This window comes from Pimephales promelas, chromosome 16 (assembly GCF_988280905.1).
Source record: "Pimephales promelas chromosome 16, fPimPro1.hap1.1, whole genome shotgun sequence".
Taxonomy (NCBI): Eukaryota; Metazoa; Chordata; class Actinopteri; order Cypriniformes; family Leuciscidae; genus Pimephales; species Pimephales promelas.
In genome coordinates this window covers 25675885-25700638 of record NC_142784.1, presented here as the reverse complement: position 1 = coordinate 25700638, position 24754 = coordinate 25675885, and the positions used below count along the sequence as shown (strand labels likewise).

The 24754-nt window shown below is 35.7% G+C and overlaps 1 protein-coding gene across 2 annotated transcripts; it reads left to right on the top strand.

Annotated features, from left to right (window-relative positions):
- The first annotated feature begins 1045 nt into the window (after positions 1–1045).
- a2m1 (alpha-2-macroglobulin 1) lies at positions 1046–24034 on the top strand. Of its 2 annotated transcripts, none has more exons than XM_089121327.1 (38): positions 1046–1104; positions 1333–1386; positions 1829–2050; positions 3871–4054; positions 4388–4544; positions 4643–4695; positions 4849–4869; positions 4973–5141; positions 5228–5312; positions 5426–5555; positions 6419–6524; positions 6605–6717; positions 6897–7070; positions 7183–7407; positions 8012–8075; positions 8187–8332; positions 8444–8593; positions 9691–9867; positions 9951–10038; positions 10116–10233; positions 10377–10602; positions 10717–10843; positions 11391–11512; positions 12043–12094; positions 12768–12851; positions 13028–13204; positions 13533–13614; positions 14233–14389; positions 15565–15639; positions 15757–15919; positions 17297–17490; positions 17597–17812; positions 18054–18172; positions 19003–19093; positions 19181–19249; positions 19586–19691; positions 19992–20040; positions 23434–24034. In XM_089121327.1, exons 3-37 carry the CDS (start codon positions 1983–1985, stop codon positions 20030–20032), a joined length of 4329 nt encoding a protein of 1442 aa, XP_088977453.1. In that variant the 5' UTR covers positions 1046–1104; positions 1333–1386; positions 1829–1982; the 3' UTR covers positions 20033–20040; positions 23434–24034. The 2 variants fall into 2 exon arrangements, with proteins under 2 accessions (XP_088977453.1, XP_088977452.1); XM_089121326.1 differs by having other exon boundaries at positions 1047–1104; positions 10113–10233.
- Positions 24035–24754: the final 720 nt, after the last annotated feature.

Here is a 24754-nt window from a genome sequence, read left to right as displayed (position 1 = left end):
AAGTAATACAAATACATTTCTACTTACAATAAGCATAAACACAATAAAACATGAAACAATAACCCCCCTGCTCCTATTGAGAAATGGACTATGCCTACACTACCCAGAATTCTTTGGGATGGCATAAAATGAGGAACAGGAAGGCCGCACGTCCTAGAACACCCATCCCCGGAAACCATGCTGACGTGAACCCAGAAGGTTAGTTTTGCAAGTGAGGATAAAACTAATAATTTATATAAATTCCAAATAAAGAAAATAAATAAATAAATATCTTGGTGTTTTTATCAGTCTAATGTGCACCTCAGACTAAAATAGAGTTAGCAAATAATGAGAAACAAACATTTATAGAAATAATACAAACCAAACCAACACAGGACATACACTGCCATCTGGGGTAATAGGACTTTGTCGAGTCCGATCTCATGAAAGCTCGTGCCATTTATACGCCCAAAACATTTATTTGCGTGTATATGGTACGCGTTTTTCGCGTGCATATGATACGCACTTTATGGCGTATAATACGCACGAACTCCCACCCCATCCCCCCATTTTTTGGCGTAGTAAATGCCACGAGAAATGACATTCGTGGTGTAGATACGCATTTGATATTCATGTGGTCTCGTAAAATTATTTACTTAACCTTTGTTGCCCCAAACTTTTGTTGTTTTTGTCTGTTCTGTATTACTGGATTGAATAAACATACAATGAAAATAAACAATACAAACAATCTCTTAAAAAAGTAATATTAAAATGGTTACAATTCAATGGTGTGGTTCTGGCTTGGAAAACAACTGCTTGTTATGAAATGACCCATATGCGTCACCTTTCAGAAATTGGGAGTTTAGCTGAATATTCCCACTTGTTCAAATTTTGGTAATGAATAACTTGTGACTAATAAAACAAACACCGTCGTTTGGCATGGTCATCAACAAAAAACACTGCAAGTCTCCAAATTACAAATTAATCTCCAAACTTAAAGAAATCTATAACTTGTTTAGCAGGAAGTGAAGATACACCTTACCAATTATCCAGTCCGTTACTGAATCACCGCGTTGGAGTTGGTGTTTCAAAAAGGCTATTCTCATCCCATCCCAGATTTTTCATGTGAGAACACACACCCTTTTGTGCTCTGGAACATACTAAATGTGCTATAATATTATATGCCATGAGTCTTTGTCCATGTATGAAAATCAAAACTTGGGTTTAAGACTTGATAATGTCTGTATGGTTGCCAATACAACAATTTTTAAGCTGAATGTATGTAGCCGGCTCATATTTTATGCATTTTTCTAATGGTTCTATGTTCTAACTTCTTCCACATGATACATGCAGATTTTTCTGCAGTGGTTGTTATATTTTCACACATGTAACTGTCAAGCAATAAAGGTAAGGATATTTTTGTAACATCTGCATGAAACGTATAGCCTATGTGTTAACAAAAAGTATTCATCTACACATTATACTTAGATTATTCTGTGTGTGATGCAACTCAAATATTGATGAATATTACATTGAACATGTGGATAAAGAGAAAATGTCAAGATTAGTTTAAAGTTGTGAAGCTTGAGGAACAGGGGTTAAAAGTCATTGGAATAAATGGTGCACGCCTGTAAGTCTGATAAAAAGTTTTTATCTATTTTATTTTTTATTTTATTGTTTGCAATGTATAACATTTCCATGTGTCAAATAACTGAATGGTCATTACAGATTGTTTGTCCAAGTAATCTTTGCAAACAACAAAAGAGTAGGCTATATAGGCTAACCCATTCAGCCTCTTTGCAACAACTGACTTTAATGAATCACGCTAATTTATTGTTACACAACACAGGAGGAAGTTATCCGAATTTATCCAAATCACACCAGTTGCACAACTTTCCTTGCCTTGGTGGAGTCGACAGGGAGGAGGCAGAGGTGTATAAAAGTGCGCACTTGAATGATGGGATTTGTGGACGGCTTCTCTGCGCATATGCTCAGTATTCAGGATGGTGCTGCTGTCGCTACTGTCGCTGCTGCTGATTCAATGCTCGTTAACAAGTGGAGCCACTGATCCGTAAGAACCTTTATGATTATTACCTTCACAAATACTAGATAACAGAAGGTAGAGTAGCCTAAAGAGGACTGCAGGTCGATGACTAGACGAGCGTCTTTCACAACAGTGAACACTGATGAAAAGTTTAGAACAACTGCACTTTTGTGTTCTCACACTGTGTATTTTTTAATTATATTTTACGGGGGAAAAGCATTATGCGCTAAAAGGTTTACTAAATAACTGAAAATGCTGAATTGAATCAAAAGTTAATTTTTGTGCGTGGAATTCTGGGAATGCCCCTTCCCTCATAAAACATAAAGCTTTACCTTATTACCTTATTACCTTATTTACTTTAAATGTCTTTTTTATATATATATCCTAGTCCTATATATCCTATATATATATATACATATATATATATATATATATATATATATATATATATATATATATATATATATATATATATATATATATATATATGTGTGTGTGTGTAATTTCATTCTAATATGCTGATTTAGTGCTTAAGAAACATATGTTGTGCTGCTCAAGCATGTAGGTTTGGTTTTTAGTTTGGTGGGGACATGCCCAGAAGCTAAAGAATCAGAAAATGAATTAATAGTATAATAATAAAGGAGTAGTTAACTTTTAAAAAAACTTTTGCTGATAATTTACTCACCCCCATGTCATCCAAGATGTCCATGTCTTTCTTTCTTCAGTCAAAAAGATATTAAGGTTTTTGATGAAAACATTCCAGGATTGTTCTCCATATAATGGACTTCAATGGGAACCAAACGGTTCAAGGTCCAAATGAGAGTTTCATTGCAAACTGTTCAAAGGGCTTTAAACGATTCCAGACAATGAACTAGGGTCTTAGCGAAACCATCGGTCATTTAAAAAATAAATAACAAAGTTTAAGTTTTATAAGCTCAAATGCTCGCCTTGCTCTGTTCTGTGATGCACGTTCGTGACTCTCCTGTTCTAACTCGTTCATCAAAATGAACGAAACTTTTTCAGAGTCAATTCGTTCATTTGCAATCAAATTTAATCAACCTGAATGTATTTTAACTGAAATTCTGTAGGTTGTTTTTTTTTTTTAATCTGAATTTGAAAGCATTGAAAAAATGAACCGAAATTCAGGTTTTTAAAATGGAAATCAAGAATTTTCATAGACCTACATAGAGGTAAATTCGAAACAAATAAATTGAGATGCATGGTTTCCAAAGAAAAATCATTTAAAAGGGGTGAATTCAGAGAAATTAAATTCAGATAAATATTTTTTTCAAAACTAAGAATTCAGATAGTTCTATAAATCAGAACTAAATTTCAAATAGTATCTTATTTTCTTCCATAGATGGAAACAAAAACCGAAGTTTTGTACTACTCCCATTTTCCTCTCACACATAAGTGTGTAATTTACTCAAATGCCTTTCCTTTCATATATTTAAAATGACTTGCAGATGTATAACTTCATTACTTCTGAAGACATTATGACTATAACAAACGATTTGTGCAGCTGATGCTCCTTTGGTTATGAACAGCTCGTGCAAGCGTTGCGTGTGGTCCATGAGCGTGCACAACTCTGGTTGCAGTTTCGCTTCTCGCCAGAGGGGGAATAGTTCTGCAAAAACTAAGAGACTTGCGCGATGCACCTTTAAATGTGCCAGACATATTATTTCTATTTGAAATAATGCTGATTTCAAATACATTTTAATTATGCACAATATTTTGTTTGGTTAAATAATTTATTTTAAAAATGTTTCATTAATATTGCCACATTTATACGGCATCAACCAAACTCCTAAGTATAATATATTTCTCTGTGTTTTGTCTTTTTTTAGCATATACCTGGTGTCTGTCACTTCCCTGGCGGTGAGTGGTAGCACAGAGACTCTGTGTGCACAGATCCATGAGCCCAAAGAACCACTCTCTTTAGTGGTAACTTTAGGGTCTGACAGTGGAAATGTGACCATTCTACAACAGGGCTCCATTACTACGGATTTCTACAAATGCGTCCCATTTAAGGTTGGTATAGGCTACTCAATATAGCTTAACAAAACAGAGTGTGCTGTAGTGTATCAGGTACGTTATAGAGATCTTAGCCTTTCGTATACAGTACATCATGTCTGAACAACACTTGTAAAATGACATCAATGTTAAAGAGCATATCCATGATGAGATATACAATATTGTTTTTGTGCAACTAAAACCCCAAGACTTGCATTTATTATTCATTTTGCACATTCTTTTCACTATGGAATTGTTCAGTAGTCCCAGTCTTGATGATGTTTTCAATTCACTACTTGAAGTTATATCATGGAGTTGTACTTGTTCCCTATCTTATTTTGTACCTTCCAGGTCCCTATAGTCACTGTGGAGTCTGTGGCATCCGTCAATGTTGCAATCCGAGGAGGCACAACATCCCTGAACAAAACCACTCAGATCCTCATAAATCCCCCCCAAAATCTTATTTTCATCCAATCAGACAGGCCTATCTACAAGCCAGGACAAACAAGTAATATTTCTCTATCCAAATACTCATATTTACTAATCTGAACCTGTGAATCTTTCTGTATTGCATGTTAATATTCTCTCATATTTTCTCTTCTCCAGTTAAATTTCGCATTGTGTCTCTGGATTCCAATTTCTTGCCTCGCAATCAAGTGGTAGGTTTAATTCAGTTTACATGGAAAAAATAAAATAAAAATATTTTTATATATATTTTACTATTATTTTATTATTTGTTTTTATTGAATATATATATTATTGGTTTTTTTTGTATTTAACTGAAATTATTTTCTTCTGTCTTTCTCTTGCAGTTTAAAACTGTAGAACTCCAGGTATAAAAACTTTCAAGCATCTGTTCATTGTTTGTTACTTCGCTTAAATGCAGTCGCAAAAGCACTCTAGGCTTTTTTTTCATCATGCCCCAATTTTGTTTAGGACCCTAACTCGAATCGCATTGGTCAGTGGTTGAATCAGTCAACAAGGATTGGCATTTTGGACCTGTTCCACTCCATATCTCCAGAAGCCACTCAGGGTTACTACACAATCAGTGCTTGGGATGACAAGAACCGCCAAACATCACACAACTTTGAAATTAAAGAATATGGTCAGAACTAGAAATCAGCTTTTATATGCCAATCCAATAGTGATCAGCTATATATATAGTAGTTGTTTTCCACATGTCTCTTTTAGTTCTGCCAAAATATGAAGTGATCATCGATTTTCCAACTGTAATAACCACCCTGGACAAAGAGGTCACTCTGAAAGTTTGTGCAAAGTAAGAATTTGTTCAAATAATCTTAAATTCTTTACAGAAAAAAAATGCTCATGCCTTTGTTTCAGTGATTTGTTCAGCCTGATTGAAAACAACACATTTTCCACTGTCTGTAGATACACGTATGGGAAGCCTGTGCAGGGGTCTGTGAATGCTGAAGTGTGTGGGAATGTCTGGAATTACTATTACTACAGAGCTCTAGAGTCTAATGAAGGGGCTGACATGTGCAAGTCATATTCAATGATGGTAAGTTACCTTCTGCACACAGAAAACCATTACCTTTTGGGTTGTAATCCTAAAATCAGTGAGCTAATAGTAATGCCATAATAATGTTCTATTCAATTTCTTAGTGAACAGCATTTCTGACAACTGGCTAGTGTTTTATAAACCGCATAAGCTGTATAAAAACTATCGTTTTACACCATTATCCCTTTGTGAAAAAGAAGTGCTCTTAATTGTATTGAACGTGCACTTATAGTGCACTCCAAATGTTACAAATAACTAGTTTGCACATATCTAATATACTGTAAATGAAATACAAAGGCCACCTAAGTATACTGTACTGAAAGAGAACATTTTCATCAATGTTTCTTAACATTGTAAGTACACTTTTAAAAAGTAATCTAATAATGTCAAATTAAATGTTTTACCTTAAAGTACATATTCAATTTTTTTAATGATCTTTTTGTCATGCTTTAAAGAAGTAAACTTATTTAGATGTGTTCTTGAATATAGTTTTAGCTGTCGTATGTTATTCAAAATTACATTTAAAGTTAATACATTCAAATGTGATAAATTTCCATTTCCTTTATATTTTTCACCATATTTGGCAATACATTTTAGCCATATTTCAAAGACAATAGAAGTCATTATGAAATTGCATTTTAAGATGTACTAAAGTCCTATTAAGTGGTTCAAAAATCACTTCAAAGTTCAGCTAATAGCATTTACTATCAATTGAAACTGTAATAGACTTTCATTCAATTGCAATTATCATACAAAATGTCTGAAAACATTACAGTATATTATTTCTGTAATGAGCACCCTTTAAAAAAAAAATTTTCACAAGTATTTCAAAAGTCTAAATGACTTAATTCTTGTTTATTTAGACTGACAAGACTGGCTGTGGTTCATGGGTGGTCAATGTGAGCGAATTTGGCTTCCAATTCAGAGGACAGTTCCAGGTGAATTCTAAAGTGGAAGAGTCTGGAACAGGTGAGAGTGTAGAACAACTGCTGTCGTCTATTTTAATTCTCCTATACAGAGGAATGAAACATGGTCTTTTGTTCCTTTAGGGATTACTGTGTCGGGGACTACTACTACAGCTACGTTTACCAATAATTATGTCAGTGTTAACTTTGTGGACACATCAGACACATACAGGCCTGGCACCCTCTTTACGGGAAAGGTAACAGCTGCTCTAAAAGTGACTCTGCAGTCCAGATGTATCTTTATAACTGTTGGTACCAGCATGCATAAACAACCTGTTCAGCAGTTGTACAGCTATAGTGTGTACAGTACAGGACATGTAACATTTGTTTGTGAGCTAATAATTCTTATCGTTCTCTACATGTTATTTTCTTACAGGTTGTGCTCACTAATCAACAGTCCAGTCCGATGAAAAATGAGCCAGTGATTATCTATGTCTATGCAGATAATGGTGGAAAAGAGGTTAATGTGACCCTGACGACAGACAGCACTGGCACTGCCAGTTTCTCTTTCAACACTTCTGAGTGGTCAGAAAAACCGGTGTCTTTACAGGTCAGTCGTGATTTTGTTTTATAACATACATGATGTTTACAGTATGTATAATGCAGTATACTGTAACATTTCACATGTGCAGTGAAATGATTGGCAAACTTTTTTTTCTTAGGTCCAACATAAGGGAGAAGAGCGGACTGATTTTGGGTTTTATCGATTTTATCCATCAGGCTATTTGTACATAACACCCTTTTACTCCAAAAGTAAAAGTTTCCTGATGTTGAAGGCGGCTTCAGGGAAGCTCAGCTGTAAGAGTGATGCCACTGTAAGGGCCAGTTACATCATTCAGGGGAATGCACTGAAACCAGGCCAGAACACCTTGGATTTCTTCTACATTGTAAGTTTAATTTTGACACTCTTTTGTTATTTTTCCATCAATTGCTTGGTCATTTGTTTTATTGCGCAACAAGCTTTTTGACCACCTTCAGCAAAGAACGATATATCAGTACCAAAGTCATAGCCAATATTAGAGATTTATTAGTTTATCTGTACAAGTTTATATAGAACCTATAATTCAATTGCCCAAGCTTATTTCCCCAAATGTTACATTTAGATTAATGCTCACTTACATTTAATTTTAAAAACACCAAAAAAACATTGATAAATGTAATCTTTAGCTCAAAATTAATAACCATTTTTTTACTGTAGAGTATAATGTTGTGATGTTTAATTTAAATTTATTTCGACAAAAATATTTTAGACTTTTAATATCAGCCATTGCTGCCGTAATATGAAAATAATTGGCCAGAATTTTAATATCAGTGTTTCAACCCCTGTTTTGGTTCAGAAACAGAATTTTTCTTTAAGGTTTCCTAAATTTTGCAGGATAACTGTATTACACCAGGAGAAATGATGATGAAAAATATCGCAATGTTAATCAAGCTTTAGAGCTCTGTAGCAATGCATAAATTGTCAGTAATTATCTACCTTTTGCTTTCCAGGTCCTTTCCAAAGGCAGCATGGCTCTAAATGGTCGTCAGTCCGTGAGTGTGAATGCCGGAAAAGGTACACATCTTGTTTTAAACAACATTTACATTGTTCTGTACAGGGTATTTTAATGGTGCCTGTTTTTTATTTATTTATTTTTTTCACAAATGGTCTCTCTCTCTCTCATAGAAAACAAAGGAGAGTTGACATTCTCTCTGAAGAAGACAGCAGCTCTGGCTCCATTCGCTCAGGTGTTGGTTTACACCGTTCTTCCCAGCGGAGAAACAGTAGCAGACAGTATGAACTTCCCCATTGAAGAATGTTTGCCAAACAAGGTCAGAAAATCCCACATGAAATCCCATTTCAGAATTCAATGTGCCCTTCAAGCTTTTATGTATCCTTTTTTATTATTATGAATGTGTGATGAGACGGCTCGTGCTTTTCAGGTGTCTTTAAAGTTCTCGTCTCCCACGGCACTACCTGGAGAGAAGACGTCTCTTAACCTGAAAGCCAGTCCTGGCTCCTTGTGCTCCGTTCGGGCCATCGATCAGAGCGTGCTTCTGTTGAAGCCAGAGGCCGAGCTCAATGCAGCTGTTGTATGTTACATCATAACTTACATTACAACTATAACTAATAGATGAATAGAGAAAAAGAATAGACTTCCATAATAAGATGATTTTTTTACATCATGTGCCCCCAAAAATCTAAGTGACGCAGCTGTCCATAAAATAAAGCCTTATTGAAAGAATACAATTCTTGAAAAGAAACTTAGTAGTCAGCTGTGAGGGTTGGGAGATGAGGCAAAGATTTAATTGCAGAAAAATAAGGTTTTTAAAGGAACAATGTGTACTTTTTTTTATGTATTTTAACATTTAAAATCAATATTTTTTTTCATAAATACTGTATGTCCTCAATGGTATACAAATACATCCAATTTTCTGACTTATCCTCGTAAACGAAGAATTTCTTATCTTTATATACATGGGACGGGTAGGTCCAAGGCATAGACAGGAAAAGAAATGGACATCCATTGATTTCCATAGAGAAAATTGAAGCCCGTTAAAAGTTGATAGCCAGGCGTACTGCGCAAGCTCAAACTGAGCCTGTCACGTGAGCAACCTGTATGTCTTCTAGTAGCTGGTCCGAGTGAAATCTGAATAATTTCACTTTGAAACGCACACTCAGAAAAAGACAAGACAAAACCCTGACATAATCAATTAAAATCATTTCTTAAAATATTTTAAAAATATTTAAACAAAACTATACTACACTTCTTGATGATTTAAAAAAAAAATGCATTTTGTAGGGAAAATTTACTTGGTGGTTACACATGACATTAGAAATAAAAAGAATTTAACAAAACTGCTTCACTGCTTATTCATATAATAAATATCAAAATACATGTAGTGTAAGGAAAATATGTTATTACTTTTTATCACTTTTAAATGATTTAATGATAAGTGATTTAATGAAAATATGTCATTACTTTGAAATTGTTGGTTACCCCAACTAAATTATTAATTATTAAATAGAAAATTGTTTTTTGAAAATACATCTCTAAGAACTTGCAACATGTGCTTTAAACTGGAGTTTTATATTATTCACACTCTTATGGCAATTTAATGTTTTTCAGTGATTATTAGGAGATTAAGTTGTCAATTCTACAGATCAATATCTTATCATTATTCAACAGATCTTTGGAATGTTACCAGTCCAGTTGTTGTCGGGGTACCCATACAACACTGAGGAAATGGAGCCTTACCCCTGCCCGCATCCTGTGGAGAGTGAATTTGCTGAACCTGCGAGGCGCAGGCGCAGCTTCTATTACCCTTACTACAGCAACAAAAAAGATGTCTACGCCGTCTTTAGAGTAAGATAAACAACACTTCTAATTTCAGAGGTCTTCCAATGTCAGCCTATCCACTGTCACATAAAGCTTGCTTTTTTTTCTAGGAAGTTGGAATCAAAATCGCTACCAACTCTGATGTGAAAGCACCTGTTGTTTGTCCTGAGATTTTCAATAACATGGTGATGAGTGAATGTAAGTAATTTGATTTTGTTTTGGATTCAGAAATGCCCTTTTTATCTATTGGATTTACAAACTATCAATTTTAGCAGCTGCAGCGGGTGGTGATGTCCCAAACCGAGTGGGTTTTGGTGCAAATATGAGAAATTCAGATGGGAAGATCCGCAAATTCTTTCCGGAAACCTGGATATGGGATCTTATCCCAGTGGGGTATGTATCTTGTACCATGGCAGTACTATTCCTCAGTAAATCTGTGGTTTTTTTTTTTTATTTCAGATGAGGTTTTTTTTCACTATATATGGCACAGTCTTTTTTAAATTATACAAAGCACTATATATTTTTTAATTCACCAGGAAATCAGGATCTGTGGATGTTGCAAAGACTGTCCCGGACACCATCACTAAATGGGCTGCAGGGGCTTTCTGCACGTCCCCTTCCGGGTTTGGACTGGCCCCTAACATCAGTCTCACTGCTTTCAAGCCCTTCTTTGTGAGCCTTTCCCTCCCTTACTCTGTTATCCGTGAGGAGACATTCACTCTCAAAGCCTCTGTTTTCAACTACCTCCCCAAATGTATCATGGTAAGCCCCTGTAATTCATTTACTTGCATGTCCTGGAGTCTTTTGCATGCGTTTGTAATAAAAATGTTTCCTGTAGACTGGCGCTATACAAAATCTCTGTGTCTTTTAATAAAGGTGAAGGTCACGCTGGCAGACTCACAGCAGTTCACTGCTCGGCCGTGTAAAGGTTGCACATACACTCAGTGTGTTTGTTCTGAAGAGAGCAAAACCTTTCAGTGGATTGTTACGCCTTCTGCCCTGGGTAAGCCAGATACTTTGACGTCTATGTATATGAGCAAAAACAAACAGAAATTTCATTTTCAATTTAATTTAGTTCCACAAACTGAGTGTTTATTTCATGTTTGACCATGTTACCACCGGGGCTTTGTATCATGCTTAAAATAGGAATGTCTTAAAGGGATGTAGTGAAAATTCTGTCATTCATTTTACTCATGTCATTCGAAACCTGTTTTTATTTCTTTCACCTGAAGATATTTTGAAGAATGTTGGTAACCTCACAGTTTTGGTGCCCATTGACTTCCATTGTATTTTTTTGTCTTTATAATGGAAGTCAATGGGAATCAAAACTGTTTGGTAACTAACATTCTTCAGATATTTTCTTTAAATTATATTATACAGGACATGAGTAAATAATTACAGAATTAAAACATTTTGGGTGGACTATCCCTTTAACGGGTAACATTTGTGTATTATTGCAGGCCCCAGGCCACTTTGTTTCTTCTGTAATTTCCAATCCACACAAAGGATCATTGTGTACTAGTGTATGTGTGTGTGTGTGTGTTTTACAGGAAAGGTGAACATTACAGTGCGCGCTGAGGCGGTGCGATCCCGAGAATTGTGTGGCAATGAAGTGGTGACTTTTCCAGACAAAGGCAGAATTGATACTGTGATGCAGAGTGTTCTGGTGGAGGTATGTGCCTTTCCTGTATATGAACGCTATTAAAAACAGGCTTAATGAAATCATGTGACTCAATCTCCAACACTAAGCTAATAAGTCAACATGGAATGAACGTTACATAATCAATTTCCTAACACAAATTAAAATGTCATACTGTGTTTATTATTCTAAAGGATATTTTTAGATAATTGCGATTTGGATATAGTTTTGGGTCTTTGGAAAATAGTTATTACAGTAATTGAATTTAAATTTGAAATCAATCTATCTATCGATCTATCTATCTATCTATCTATCTATCTATCTATCTATCTATCTATCTATCTATCTATCTATCTATCTATCTATCTATCTATCTATCTATCTATCTATCTATCTATCTATCTATCTATCTATCTATCTATCTATCTATCTATCTATCTATCTATCTATCTCTCTATCTCTCTATCTATCTCTCTATCTATCTCTCTATATCTCTCTCTCTCTCTCTCTCTCTCTCTCTCTCTCTCTCTCTATCTCTATCTCTCTATCTCTATCTCTCTCAGGCGGAGGGAACTAAACAGTCCATCACTCAGAATGAACTCATCTGCTTAACAGGTTAGTGGCATTACATTGTGTTGTCTATTTTAATCAATATTTGACCTTCACTTTTGTAAAAATAAGCAAACATTCTTTTTATAGCAATGTTCTACAGTGCAAGTCTATGGACCTGTTTATACATAATATTAAGATGCGTTGTGGTATATCGGATCACAATTAGACGATGGAGACGCATTCCCATTTACACCTGGTCTCCTTTGTCCACTTTCGACCACTTCTTGTATGTGCTTTTTCAGATCTTTCAATCTAAAGGACAAAAGTTTAAATCCCATCTGACTAGCGCACTTCCCGTAATGTTTACGCGTTAGGTTATTTGGCGCAGAGCAGGCAGGCTTTTGCGGTTGTTCGAACACATTTGACCATATGAACGCTCAACCTACACTACAAATGCAACTCATTCAAATGTGTTTGACTACCTCTGGAAGGGGTCAAAAGTGTATGAGCTCAAAATGTTTTAGACCCTGTTACCAGGTGTAAACAGGGCCCATGAGCAAGGTGTTGCAATGGATAAATGTTACAAAACTCGGTTTCAAAAAAAGCTTCCAATTTTGTTCCACTTTTAAACCCTACTGCATGTTTTTTATTTTATTTTTTTTATTTTTAAGATATTAAAGATAATGAAAGTACAACATGAGCAAGGGTTGTGACGTTTTTTTCTCTATTCCATTAGACCGTCCACAGGAGACATCCGTGTCCCTCACTCTACCCAATGTTTTTGTCAAGGATTCTGCCAAAAGCTTCGTCACTGTTCTGGGTGAGTCTAAATATATGCTGGGAAATGGATGATGTACACTCATTGCTGCATCATATTAGCATATAAATATGAAATAATATGTTATAAATAATAATTCCTCTCATTATAAGGTTTTCTGATTTTTTTTTTTTCCAATCATACTAATGGTTGTATACCTCTGGCTGTTTGGTCCGTAGGTGATCTGATGGGTCGTGCTTTGAAGAATATTGGGAATCTGTTGGCTATGCCATACGGCTGTGGAGAGCAGAACATGCTGCTTTTTGCCCCCAATATTTACATTCTTCAGTACCTGGAGAGCAGCGGGCAACTCACTCCTGAGATTAAAAGCCGAGCCATAACCTTCCTGGAAAGCGGTGAGGAAATCTGTTATGAAATAATAGATTATTGTGTATTAATGCATCTAACAAAACAGTAAATACTATTTATAAAAAAAAATAAAAACATTTAAATAGTTTTATTGGGGAAGAGATAAATTCTGTTAGGAAATGATTGTTTCTGTGAAGTTTTTTGCAGTTTTTAAATAAAAAATTAAATATATTTTAACAATGTCAACTTGCAGACAATTAGTTAAATAGTTTGGTGTTAGCTCAAGCTAGCTCACCAAATCACTGGTTGCATCATTCCTTAGCTGGATATTGAACTCCAGTTGAATAAAAAATTAAAATCCTTTTCGTGTTGTAGGCTATCAGAGAGAGCTGACTTACCAGCATCATGACGGATCTTACAGCGCTTTTGGGATGAATGATCCTTCTGGTAACACCTGGTGAGTCTGAAACAGAGACAATGAAAGCATTCAGTTGCTTAACTTAGGACTTACTGTGCTGTGGATTCTGGCTTCCCGTATGTGGATTTAATGCCTTTCTGGTTAGGTGTTTTTAGTCCACATGGACTTTATACACAAGGAAACTTCCTGAAAACTATTAAAGTCCCCCTGTAGTCAAAATTGTATCCCTTAAAACTCACCTTTGATCACCAAAATTACATTTTTTTTCATGCCTTAAAATAGCTTGAATGTAACTCTAAACTCTTGCCTCATTTAGTATACATGGTTTTATTAATATACAAATTAGCCCCGCCTCCACTCACTCGCAGCAGCTTAGAGATCCACTGATTGACGATCACACGTTGACATGATTGGTTACAAGGTAGTTTGTGATGTCAGAAACACCACATTATTTCAAAACGCTTTTTTGAGACTGTCTTTTGTTCACTTCAGTTTTAAAGAGAAAATACGCAGCAATGGTGTTGACATGAATTTGCACATGGTTTGTCTTAAAGCATATTAAAAACACCACATAGACATAAACAACATTAAAAGCTTGACTTAAGTCAGATTTACTGAAGTGTAGAAATTTGACCGCAATTTATATTGTTTCTTCAGGCTAACTGCATTTGTGATGAAGACTTTCGGTGGGGCAAAGAAGTACGTATTTATAGATCAGAACAACATCGACAGGGCAAAGGATTGGCTGGGTCAACAGCAGATGGCCAATGGCTGCTTTGCCTCTGTTGGGAAGCTTTACCACATTGAAATGATGGTGAGAACAGTGTTGTGAATCTTTTCTTCTAAAATTTTTGAAAACTCAGAAGCGAAAACCAGTAGACTCGGGTTGTATCTTTTAAGCAGGGTTCTTTATTGCTATTGCATTGCTGTAGTCTACTTCGCCCAAAAATCTTAGCCAAGTCTGACCTAAGCCAGTATACATTGTAGTTGATATACCTTTCAAGGAGGAGGGGGTTACATAGAGGGGGAGACACTCTGAAACAAAGCATGTTGCTCATGAGAACAGGTCAGGGTAGGACTTCTCATACTGAGACAAGAACCCCAGACAAATGGTGACAGAGAGATCAGGACAGTCAGGAATATCCCGCTGGGACCCTCTACCGTTTGCAGAGATTTCATGATTTCATAATTTATGCTCAATATAAAATACTATTGTATTGGAATCTAAATTAAACATTTAAATAAATTTGTAATCCTACAAGAGTCTTAAACCAGTCCCAAAGGGTTTCATCAGATCTAATTGTTCTCCTAAGCTGGACTTTATCTGGTTGGGTTTCCAAGTGTTTTGGCCTGGAAGACCAGCATGATCAAAGAGTTTCAGTCAAGATGTTATTTTTCAGCAGAGCCATTAAAACTCCATCCATCAAGGTTTCATTTAATAGGTGTTGACAGCACACATGAACTGAACATTGATATCAATGCAGGCCTTTACTTTTGCGGTGTGCTGTAAGAGCTTGATTTAGTGAGGTTCATGTTAAAATACACTGTATAAGCTATCTATTAACTTGTATCCTTTTTTAAAGAGATTTTTCAATCTCAAATCTTTTTTAAAAGATGTTTAGATGTTTAAACCGGAAAACATTGAATCTACTGATTCTGATTAAGAAAACTTTTTTGATGCTCTAATGTCATCTGCATATAGAGTAACGATTAAAACTTCTGATCTTCTACATAAAACCAGATAAATAAATATCAAATACCATTTTCGAAATATGGTCGAAAAATGAGTTGAGATGAGAAGCTGTCACAGCGACGAGTGTGATGGGGAGATGATTCGGGGAGAGGTAATGGATCAGAGTCATTTATGGGGAGGAAAGCGGCTCTTTAGTCTGGTGGTCCTGGATTTCACACTCAGTTAGATGGCAATAAGCGGAGGAGATTGAAGTGCTGAGCGTGGGAAGGACCTTTGATGATGCTTTGCTCTTACAGGGTGGCGTCAGCGATGAAGTCACTCTCTCTGCATACATCACTGCAGCGCTGCTGGAATTGGGCGTACAGAGATCTGTGAGTAAACCCCTCCTTATGGGTCCTAAGGGATGGACTTTTGAAGTCCAATGAAGACTAATGAATTGACTAATGAAGGAAGCACACACTCATTAAGTCTTTTGTATGCTGTGTAAGGATGCCATGGTGGTGAGAAGCCTTGCGTGTCTAAAGGAGGCTTCGCGTAACATTACCAACACTTACGTCACAGCCTTGTTGTCCTACACCTTCACTCTTGCTGAAGATGTGGAGATGAGGCAGAACCTCATCTCCAGCCTGGACCGGCAGGCCAGAAGAGAAGGTACCATTCACCTTTAGATAATGAGCTAAATCTATATTTACCAAAAAAATAAAATATAAATATATATATATATACATACATAGAAAGTTACTATATTTTTTCATTTATAAAAGCTTTTCTATTTTGCATTTGCTAAAATGAATAATTTACTTTTATACTGTACTTCATTAAAGCCAAGAAAATTCAATTATTGCTTATGTCTTTTATTTTCTAAGTTTCAGAAAATTATTTTTTTGGAAAAAAAAAAATATATATATATATATATATATATATTTATATAGAAAGTTACTATATTTTTTTCATTTATAAAAGCTTTTCTATTTTGCATTTGCTAAAATAAATAATTTACTTTTATACTTCATTAAAGCCAAAAAAATTCAATATATTCAATAACATTTATAAATTAAAGGGTTAGTTCACCTAAAAATGAAAATTCTGTCATCATTTACTCACCCTCATGTCATTCCAAACCTGTAAGACTTTCGTTCATCTTCGGAACACAAATGAAATTACGCAACTACCACTTTGAAAAAGTTCATACAGAGATTGTTAAAGTAATCCATATGAACCGAGCGGTTTAGTCCAAATTTTCTGGAGAGAAAAAAAAAAGCTTGCTCGATGCGTGAGAATGAACCTTACTGGTTCTTGCACGTGAAGAAAAGCTTCCTTTTACCACATGTTTGAGTTGCTGAGTTGTTTATGTGAAGAATATATTCAGAATATATTGACTAAACTGCTTAATTCATATGGATTAGTTTTACAATCTATTATGAATTTTTTGTAGAGTCAAAGTGGTAGTTGCGTAGGCTGTCAATGGAGGGACAGAAATCTCTCAAATTTCATCAAAATGATCTTCATTTGTGATCTGAAGATGAACGAAAGTCTTACGGGTTTGGAACAACATGAGAGGGTGAATAAATGTTGACAAAATTTTCATTTTTGGGTGAACTAACCCTTTAAGAATTCATAACCACAACAACAACAATTTGTTTTATAATTTGTTTCCACATTTTATAAATTCATTCCTGTTTTAAGTTCAATCGTGGCCACATTGTACACTGCAGAAAAAAAATCGATAAAAATACAGCCTCGTGTTAAAATGAAGTATAATATTAACATTTTTCACAAGTGAATGTCCATAAACAGATAACGTTGAGTCCTAGTTTCACAGGCAGGGCTTAGATTAAGCCAGGATTAGGCCTAATTCAATAAGGACATTTAAGTAACCTTTATAAACGTTCGTTAGAAGAAAAAAAAACATTACTGTTTGTTACTGTTTGAAAACCACTGATGTAGTTTATTACCTTAAAAAAAAAAAAACACGATCACAAGACCTCAGTGTTCCAGTCTTATGCGTTATTGCTGTTATCACTTCAGGTGTTGGACGATATTGGAGTTTGGGTAATAATCCTCAGACGATGGGCTCTGTAGAGGTAGAGACGAGTGCTTACGTGTTGCTTGCGCTGCTCTCGGGACCCTCTCTACCTGGATTTGGACTAAACTACTCTGCTGGCATAGTGCACTGGCTAAGCAAGCAGCAGAACGCCTATGGAGGATTCTCCTCTACCCAGGTAATGTTATTCATCTCATGCAGCTTTTTGTTATTTTTAGACGTTTGATCAGTTTTCTCATTATTGACTGTAAGTGGTGTCGCTCTCCCTCTCTTGCTGTGAACAGGATACTGTAGTAGCACTCCAGGCCCTCGCTAAGTACAGTGCTGCCACCTACAATCCAGAAGGATTTATTACCGTCACCGTGACCTCCCCCTTAGGCCAGAAAACCCAGTTCACTGTGAACCAGAACAACCGCTTGCTTTACCAGGAGAAACAGCTTCAGCAATCTACTGGCACATTCAAGCTGAGAGCAGAAGGCAAAGGCTGTGTGTTTGTGCAGGTCTGTGCGCTCTGCCTCGCGTGATGCACAGTTTGAGAAGTTAAACGGATGGTTCACCTACAAATGAAAGTTGTCATTATTTACTCCTCATGTTGTTCCAAAATGGTATGACCCTTTTCCTCCTTGTATGGATCATATATGGAAGTCATTGGAATGACATGAGGATGAGTACATTTTTGGGTGAATTATTCTTCTAAAAGTTACTTTAAGTGATGAAATCCTTCTGTTATTTGTCTCTCAGTTTGCCTTGCACTACAATATCCCGCCTCCTCCTGACTCTTTGGCCTTCAACGTCACCGCAAATACTGGGGTTTGCAACAACACAAGGAACGCAGCTTTTACGTTAACCACCACTGTCCGGTGAGCTATACTTCTATTAGAAACAATAATTAATAGAAACAGCCCTCATGAGTCCTCACTTTTAACATTTGCAACAAATTTCATTCGTTATATCATTATTTATGCTTTTTATTTAAATACTTAATATACATGCTATTATTATTTAAAGAAATAGTTAATCCGGAAATAAATATTCTGTCATTAATTACTCACCATCATGTCCTTTCAAACATTTGAGAGTTATTTACACAGCTCATTTCCATATGAAAAAAAAAATAGATAAAAAAAGACACACATAAGCTAATAAACCCTAAAACGGTATAAAAGTATTTAACTATGCATGCAAATACTATAAATTAGCAACAACAAAAAAAGAATAAAAAACAGTAAATATGAAAAATATATACTGTTCAAAAATGTTTATTTCCCAATAAAATAATACTTTTGATTTGTGAGGATGCAATGTTACAATGTAAATGTTACAAAATTATATTAATAAGAAATGTTTCTTAAGCAGCACATCAGCATATTAGACTCAGATCATGTGACACTAAAGACGGGAGAAATGATGCTGAAAAGCTTTGCCATCACAAGAATAAAGTCTATTTTAATATATATTCAAATAGAAAACAGTAATTTTAAATGATAATAATATTTCACAATATTAGTGTTTTACAGTATTTTGATCAAATGCGATCATAAGAGTAAAAAATATTACCAACATTACATTTTTGAATGGTAATCACTACAAAAAGAAATATATACTTTGCTGTCTGTCAGACTACATGCAGAATGTGTTCAATGTGTGGTGGTGAACCCTGTTTGTGACTGTTGGAGCGATTGTATGATAGGTATGACGGCACACGAGAGGAGACCAACATGGTGATCATTAACATCAGGCTGCTGTCTGGGTTCAAGCTGGATGAGACGTCTCTGCTGGCTGTGAGTGACACTTGAAGGGCTCTGGTACTCTTTTGAACTCAAGTCCTGCAGGCAGTGTTTGATTCGCTCTCTTCTCTGTCTCCACAGCTGAAGGAAGACACCACCGTCAAACGAGTGGATCTGGACGAGGATCATGTCATTATATATTTGGATGGGGTGAGCATCTTAGATTTATTCAAATACCTTGAGGGAGGGGCTTGAAACATTTTTGGGATGGATTGCTGATATTGACACTATATTTCTATATCAAATCATAATCGACCTTGTTTACACACTGTAGCATTTGTTTCTCTTCATAATCTTGCATCAAAAGGTTTGAAATCTTTTTGGCATAGATGGCAATTTTTATTTTATTTTTGCAATTAAAGGGATAAATTCAATATGAAATTAAATGGAACCCTGTGTACTTGACGCACGTTTTTATGTTCGTGCCCCACAGCAAATAAATCTCTTTGTAATCTTGCATCAATATAACTTTCTGTTCTTGTCCAGCTGAAAAAGAAGCAGGTGAAGACCATCAGCCTGCAGCTCCTGCGGGACGTCCTGGTGCAGAACCTGAAACCAGCTGTAGTGAAAGTCTATGATTACTACAAGATCAGTACGTGTTTGTTCATCGCTGTGCACTCGAAAAAGTCTGAAAAGAAATGCAACTGAGGGTTTTTATTATAAACTCAGCAAAAATTATAATACATGTAAAAAATAGAAGTAAAAATAAATAATCATGATGTCACTAAGATTTATGACAATCACATTTCCCATTTTAATGTTTTTTCATAAATCTTAGTGACATGATGATATGAGTGTTGCATATTTAATCTTAGCCTAATACATTTTCATTTTATCGGGGCAAGCTCAACAATGTAGTGCACAAGAAAAGACTATGTTTCTGTTCCTCCAGGTGAATTGGCTGTGATTGACTACACCTCACCATGTGCATAAATACTACAGTAAGTACTGCAATTGTTGACCAGGTTCTATAAAAATCAAGCATATTTTAATTATTGAATACCCAAATCCATGTAAACACATTTATAATGTAAACAACGTCTATTTTAAACAAATGCTGTTCTTTTTAACTTTATTTCTCAAAAGACCCTGAAAAAATATTATCATGGTTTCCACAAAAATAAGAAAGGGGCTAAACAGCGATACCGATGGCTGTAATGTGAACTGCAGCCAGACAATTTAATGCTTGTGTGCTCGCAGAGACTGAACCTAGTTCTGCTTCACTGGTGTCATGTTGACAGATGAGGTCATTAAAATGACACTGTTATGATAGTTTGATCATAAAGTTGAAGTTATAGTTTGAAATAATCCTTTCTCTTTGCATGACGCATTGACATTACAGTACAGAATAGGTCTTTTGGCCTATCTTGAACATAAACATTTGTTTCATGCGTCATCTGGAAGAGGTTCCCATAATTCCACCGTCCACGAACCCACTATCTTTATAATGGGATAAATGCTATGTGGGATCTCCATATCTCAGCTCTGGAAGGGTCTAGAGCCTCCATTTTTGCACACAGGTCTAAGTCTCATGTGGCCCCCTATCAGAATCCAGAGTTTCAAAAAGATCAGAGAAACTCAAAATTTCGACCCGGAAAAAACGACAGGGGTACCCCATTGGGTACCTCATTTATCCCATTATAAAAACAGTGGGTTATTGGACAAATAGTGGGTTTGTGGACACGTGTTATATGAGCTTAGTCCTATATCATTACAGACCTTCTTGAAGCGACACGAATTGAGGTATTTTAAATAATCTGCTAAATTTATTGTTGTTGATTGTATTGTAATGATGCGATATTAGTTATTTATAAACTATTTGCTAAGATTCGATTTCAATTCAAAAGATGGGTCTAATAAAAGGTTAATAAAAATCTCCATTATTTCGAGAGAAAATAAAAGTTGGCTACTTTTGGCTCAAACTTGGCAAACTTAACCACATATAGGTTTAAAAGCTGCCCCAATCTTCTCTTTACCTGCGCTGTCTCACTCACTTTTAAAATTCATTTAATTTTTATTTTTTATCTTGTCAGTCTTTACCTTGCGTGACATGGTATCTTCTTGTAAGACCCTGTTTATTTCTTTGCATTTAAACATAGCCTACTCCACATGGTTTGTGGAGCAACATTAGAGTGGATATTGGAAATGTGTTAATCACAGTTTATGATGTGTACACAAACACATTTATAATAGGCATATATGTATGTATGTATTTGAATGCAAATCTCTCTAAGTAAAGATTCGAACTGCACACTCACTCTAATATTTTGTCATATAATACATACAAACATAATGCCCACATTAAAACCTTTAGGGCTGGGCGATATGGCCTAAAAATAAAATCTCTGATTTAATTTTTTTTAATTCGATTTACGATTTTTTTTAACGATTTTCCCCCCCTACATATTAAGGAAAGCAATAAGTACAAATGGCAGACAACTAAAGAAAATGTTGCTTTTATTTAATCAAAAGCAAGGAAAATGTAACCCCCACTTCTGGAATGAATAATAAATAAATGAACACCCTCTTGGAATCAAAGTCCCACTTTGTAGTCTAGACTAAAAGGAGACAAAAATTCACCATGAGAGTATAGCACCATTTTCTAAAGTATTAACAATACATTCAAATCTGGGGCATTTTTTTTTTATATAATTCGAGGATTTGCCAGCATAAAGAATTCAGCACTGAACAAAAAGTATGTTTTGAGCGGTGAGGAGAGTCTATCTTAAATGCTTAAATTGGCCATTGCGTTCAAGAAATCAGCATATACGGTATGTGTGTGATTGGCTACATCGTTCAACGTGTTATACATAGAAAATCTGGCCTGTAAATCGTTTATTTTGTTCTGGTTGTTCTTGAAGCCTTTCTTCAACAGATGAATACAAATCTATTACTTTTTATATGTTTTAAATATATATATTTCTAGTTTGTGGGAGTCCCGTGAATCGTTTTAATCTCCCGCAAACCACACACACAGGGTGAGTGCATTACCGCCCGCGCTCAGCCATCAGATCTCGTCCCGCGCCGCACTCTATTGCGGTGGCAGTGCACGTCTCTCAAGGGCCCGGCCTGACCTGAGGATAGTGACGGGAAATATCGGCCCGAGCCATGTTGTCGCTTGCTGTATGCTGTTTCCGTTTCGTTTCGTGTGTGCTCTCATGTTGTTGTTGTCGCTTACCATACTGCTACGTGAGTGAAACTAACGCTACGGAAACTCCGGGGGAGCCAAAAATGTGACATTACACAAAAACTCGATTTACTTATTTTTAAATCGCCCACAACAAAATATTAGAATTAATTCATTTAATCGATTTTTCGCCCAGGCTAGGTCCCATATGGTTTAAATGTAGATTTTGGTTTAAGTTGTTTCTTATAAATGAGATGATCTAATTTTCTAATATATAACATACAGTTTTCTTAAAATAGCTTACTAGATTTGGACTAAAATGTATGTGCACTTAATGAGTGTTTTATCATACTCTGTCTTTAGTTCTTTTTAACTTGTATCTCATTAAAGGGATCGTTCACTTTGAAATGAATTTTTATGTTTTAGCTTACCTTAAGGGCATCCAAGATGTTGGTTTCTTTGTTTCCACAGTATCTTCAATTTTGATATTTTTAGGTCAAACCGTTCTTGTCTGTCAGTCATATATTGCAGGTGTACCACCTCAAAGAGCATGCACAGAGAAGTGCAAATTAAGCATGATTCAATGACTCGTAAATGCAAGTACTCATTGATGGCCTAAGACACGAAACGAGTGTTTTGTGTGAGAAAACGAACAGCATTTATATCATTTTTACCTCTTGTAGTCACAGTCACGTCCAAGTACTCTGAGGGCGATTCTGTCTGCGCTCGTTGCATTGATACACGTTGCATTGATACATATTGATCACCGCTTGTTTCGTGTCTTAGGCCATCAATGTGTACTTACATTTACGAGTCATTAAATCATGTTTAATTTGCATTTCTCTGTGCATGCTCTGAGGTGGACCCCATAAACCTCCATTATATGACTGACAGACAAGAACTGTTTGACCTAAAAATGTCAAAATTGAAAATACTGTGAGATAAAAAAGACCCCAACATCTTGGATGTCCTTGAGGTAAGCTAAAACATATCAAAAATTAATTTCAAAGTGAACTATACCTTAGAAGTAAACTATACCTTTAAGGTGTGCTACTTAAGAAAATTAAAATCTCTATCTCTAAACTTTTATAAACACCCATCTTTTGAATCCCCAGAAATGTTCAACCATGACATCCTGACATTGTTTTATAACCATTTTTTTCTACCACTATTCAACTTTAGCTTCTTTTTTATTTTTTTTATTCAGTGAGCGGGAGCACTTCGACATGAGGATAAAAAAACAACTTAAAAGAGTGCAAGCCATAGGAGAGTCAACTACAGGAGTCATCCTATACATGGTGTAAATAAATAACCTTTTTTGTGAACAAAAATATTGTCTCTTTCTTTTAAATGGCCCTTGGAATTTTAGAAAAGGGTTATTGTGTTTGTCTTCATTAAATGTTATGTAGGGCACTGTTCTGTAGCTGTATGATGACCAATTGTGGATAGTAAAGCAGATATTTCATTAAGGATCCATTTGATTACACAGTACTGAATGTCTAATGGGCTAAATATGGTTAATACCTAAATGTAATGTTATATAAATTCGAAACATATATCAGTCAGTTTCCTATATATAAAACAGTTTAAGAGCAATTAATTCTACAGTAGGTCAAATATCATTACTTTGTCCATCTGATCCAACTATGTATTAATATTTTTTAAATTTACAAAAACAAATCTTCTGTAGGCTGAGTGAAGTGTGAAGCCCAACTGAACATCTGGATGTTTTAATCCTTAGTGCACATAACTCCACTGTTTATAACGTTTATTTAAATAAACAAGCACCTAAAAATTAGTAAAACTAATGTGTTTGTTTCCAGCGTCTTTTTATGTTATTTCGCTGTATATCCTTCTCCCCCTACTGGACGCATCAGGAACAACAGGGGCGTAAAACTGTTCCAGGTCTGCAGCCTCCCCATATAGAGAATTTAAGTTTCTCCAATCTTCTCAAAACTATGGATCCTGATAGAGGGCCATGAGACTTAGACATGAGTGCAAAAATGGAGTCTCTAGACCCTTCCTGAGCTGAGATATTGAGATCCCACGTAGCATTTATCCCATTGTAAAAACAGTGGGTTATTGGACAAATAGTGGGTTTGTGGACACATAGTTTTTAAGCTTAGCTTTCAAAATTTTGGGATAAACTATTTTACTGCGCTCAGGGAGGCCCCCTGAGTCTGTGGCACCAAGGGCTGTCCCGAAATTCAACCGTCCGCAAACCCACTATTTTTATAATGGGATAAATGCTACGTGAGATCTCAATATCTCAGCTCTGGAAGGGTCTAGAACCTCCATATTTGAACTCAGGTCTAAGTCTCATGGCCCTCTATCAGAATCCAGAGTTTCATGAAGATCAGAGAAACTCAAAATTTCGGGGTGAAAAATTAAGTTTCTCCAATCTTCTCAAAACTCTGGATTCTGATAGAGGGCCACGAGACTTTGACCTGAGTGCAAAAATGGAGGCTCTAGACCCTTCCAGAGCTGAGATATCAAAATTCAAAATTTCGACCCGAAAAAAAACCCCA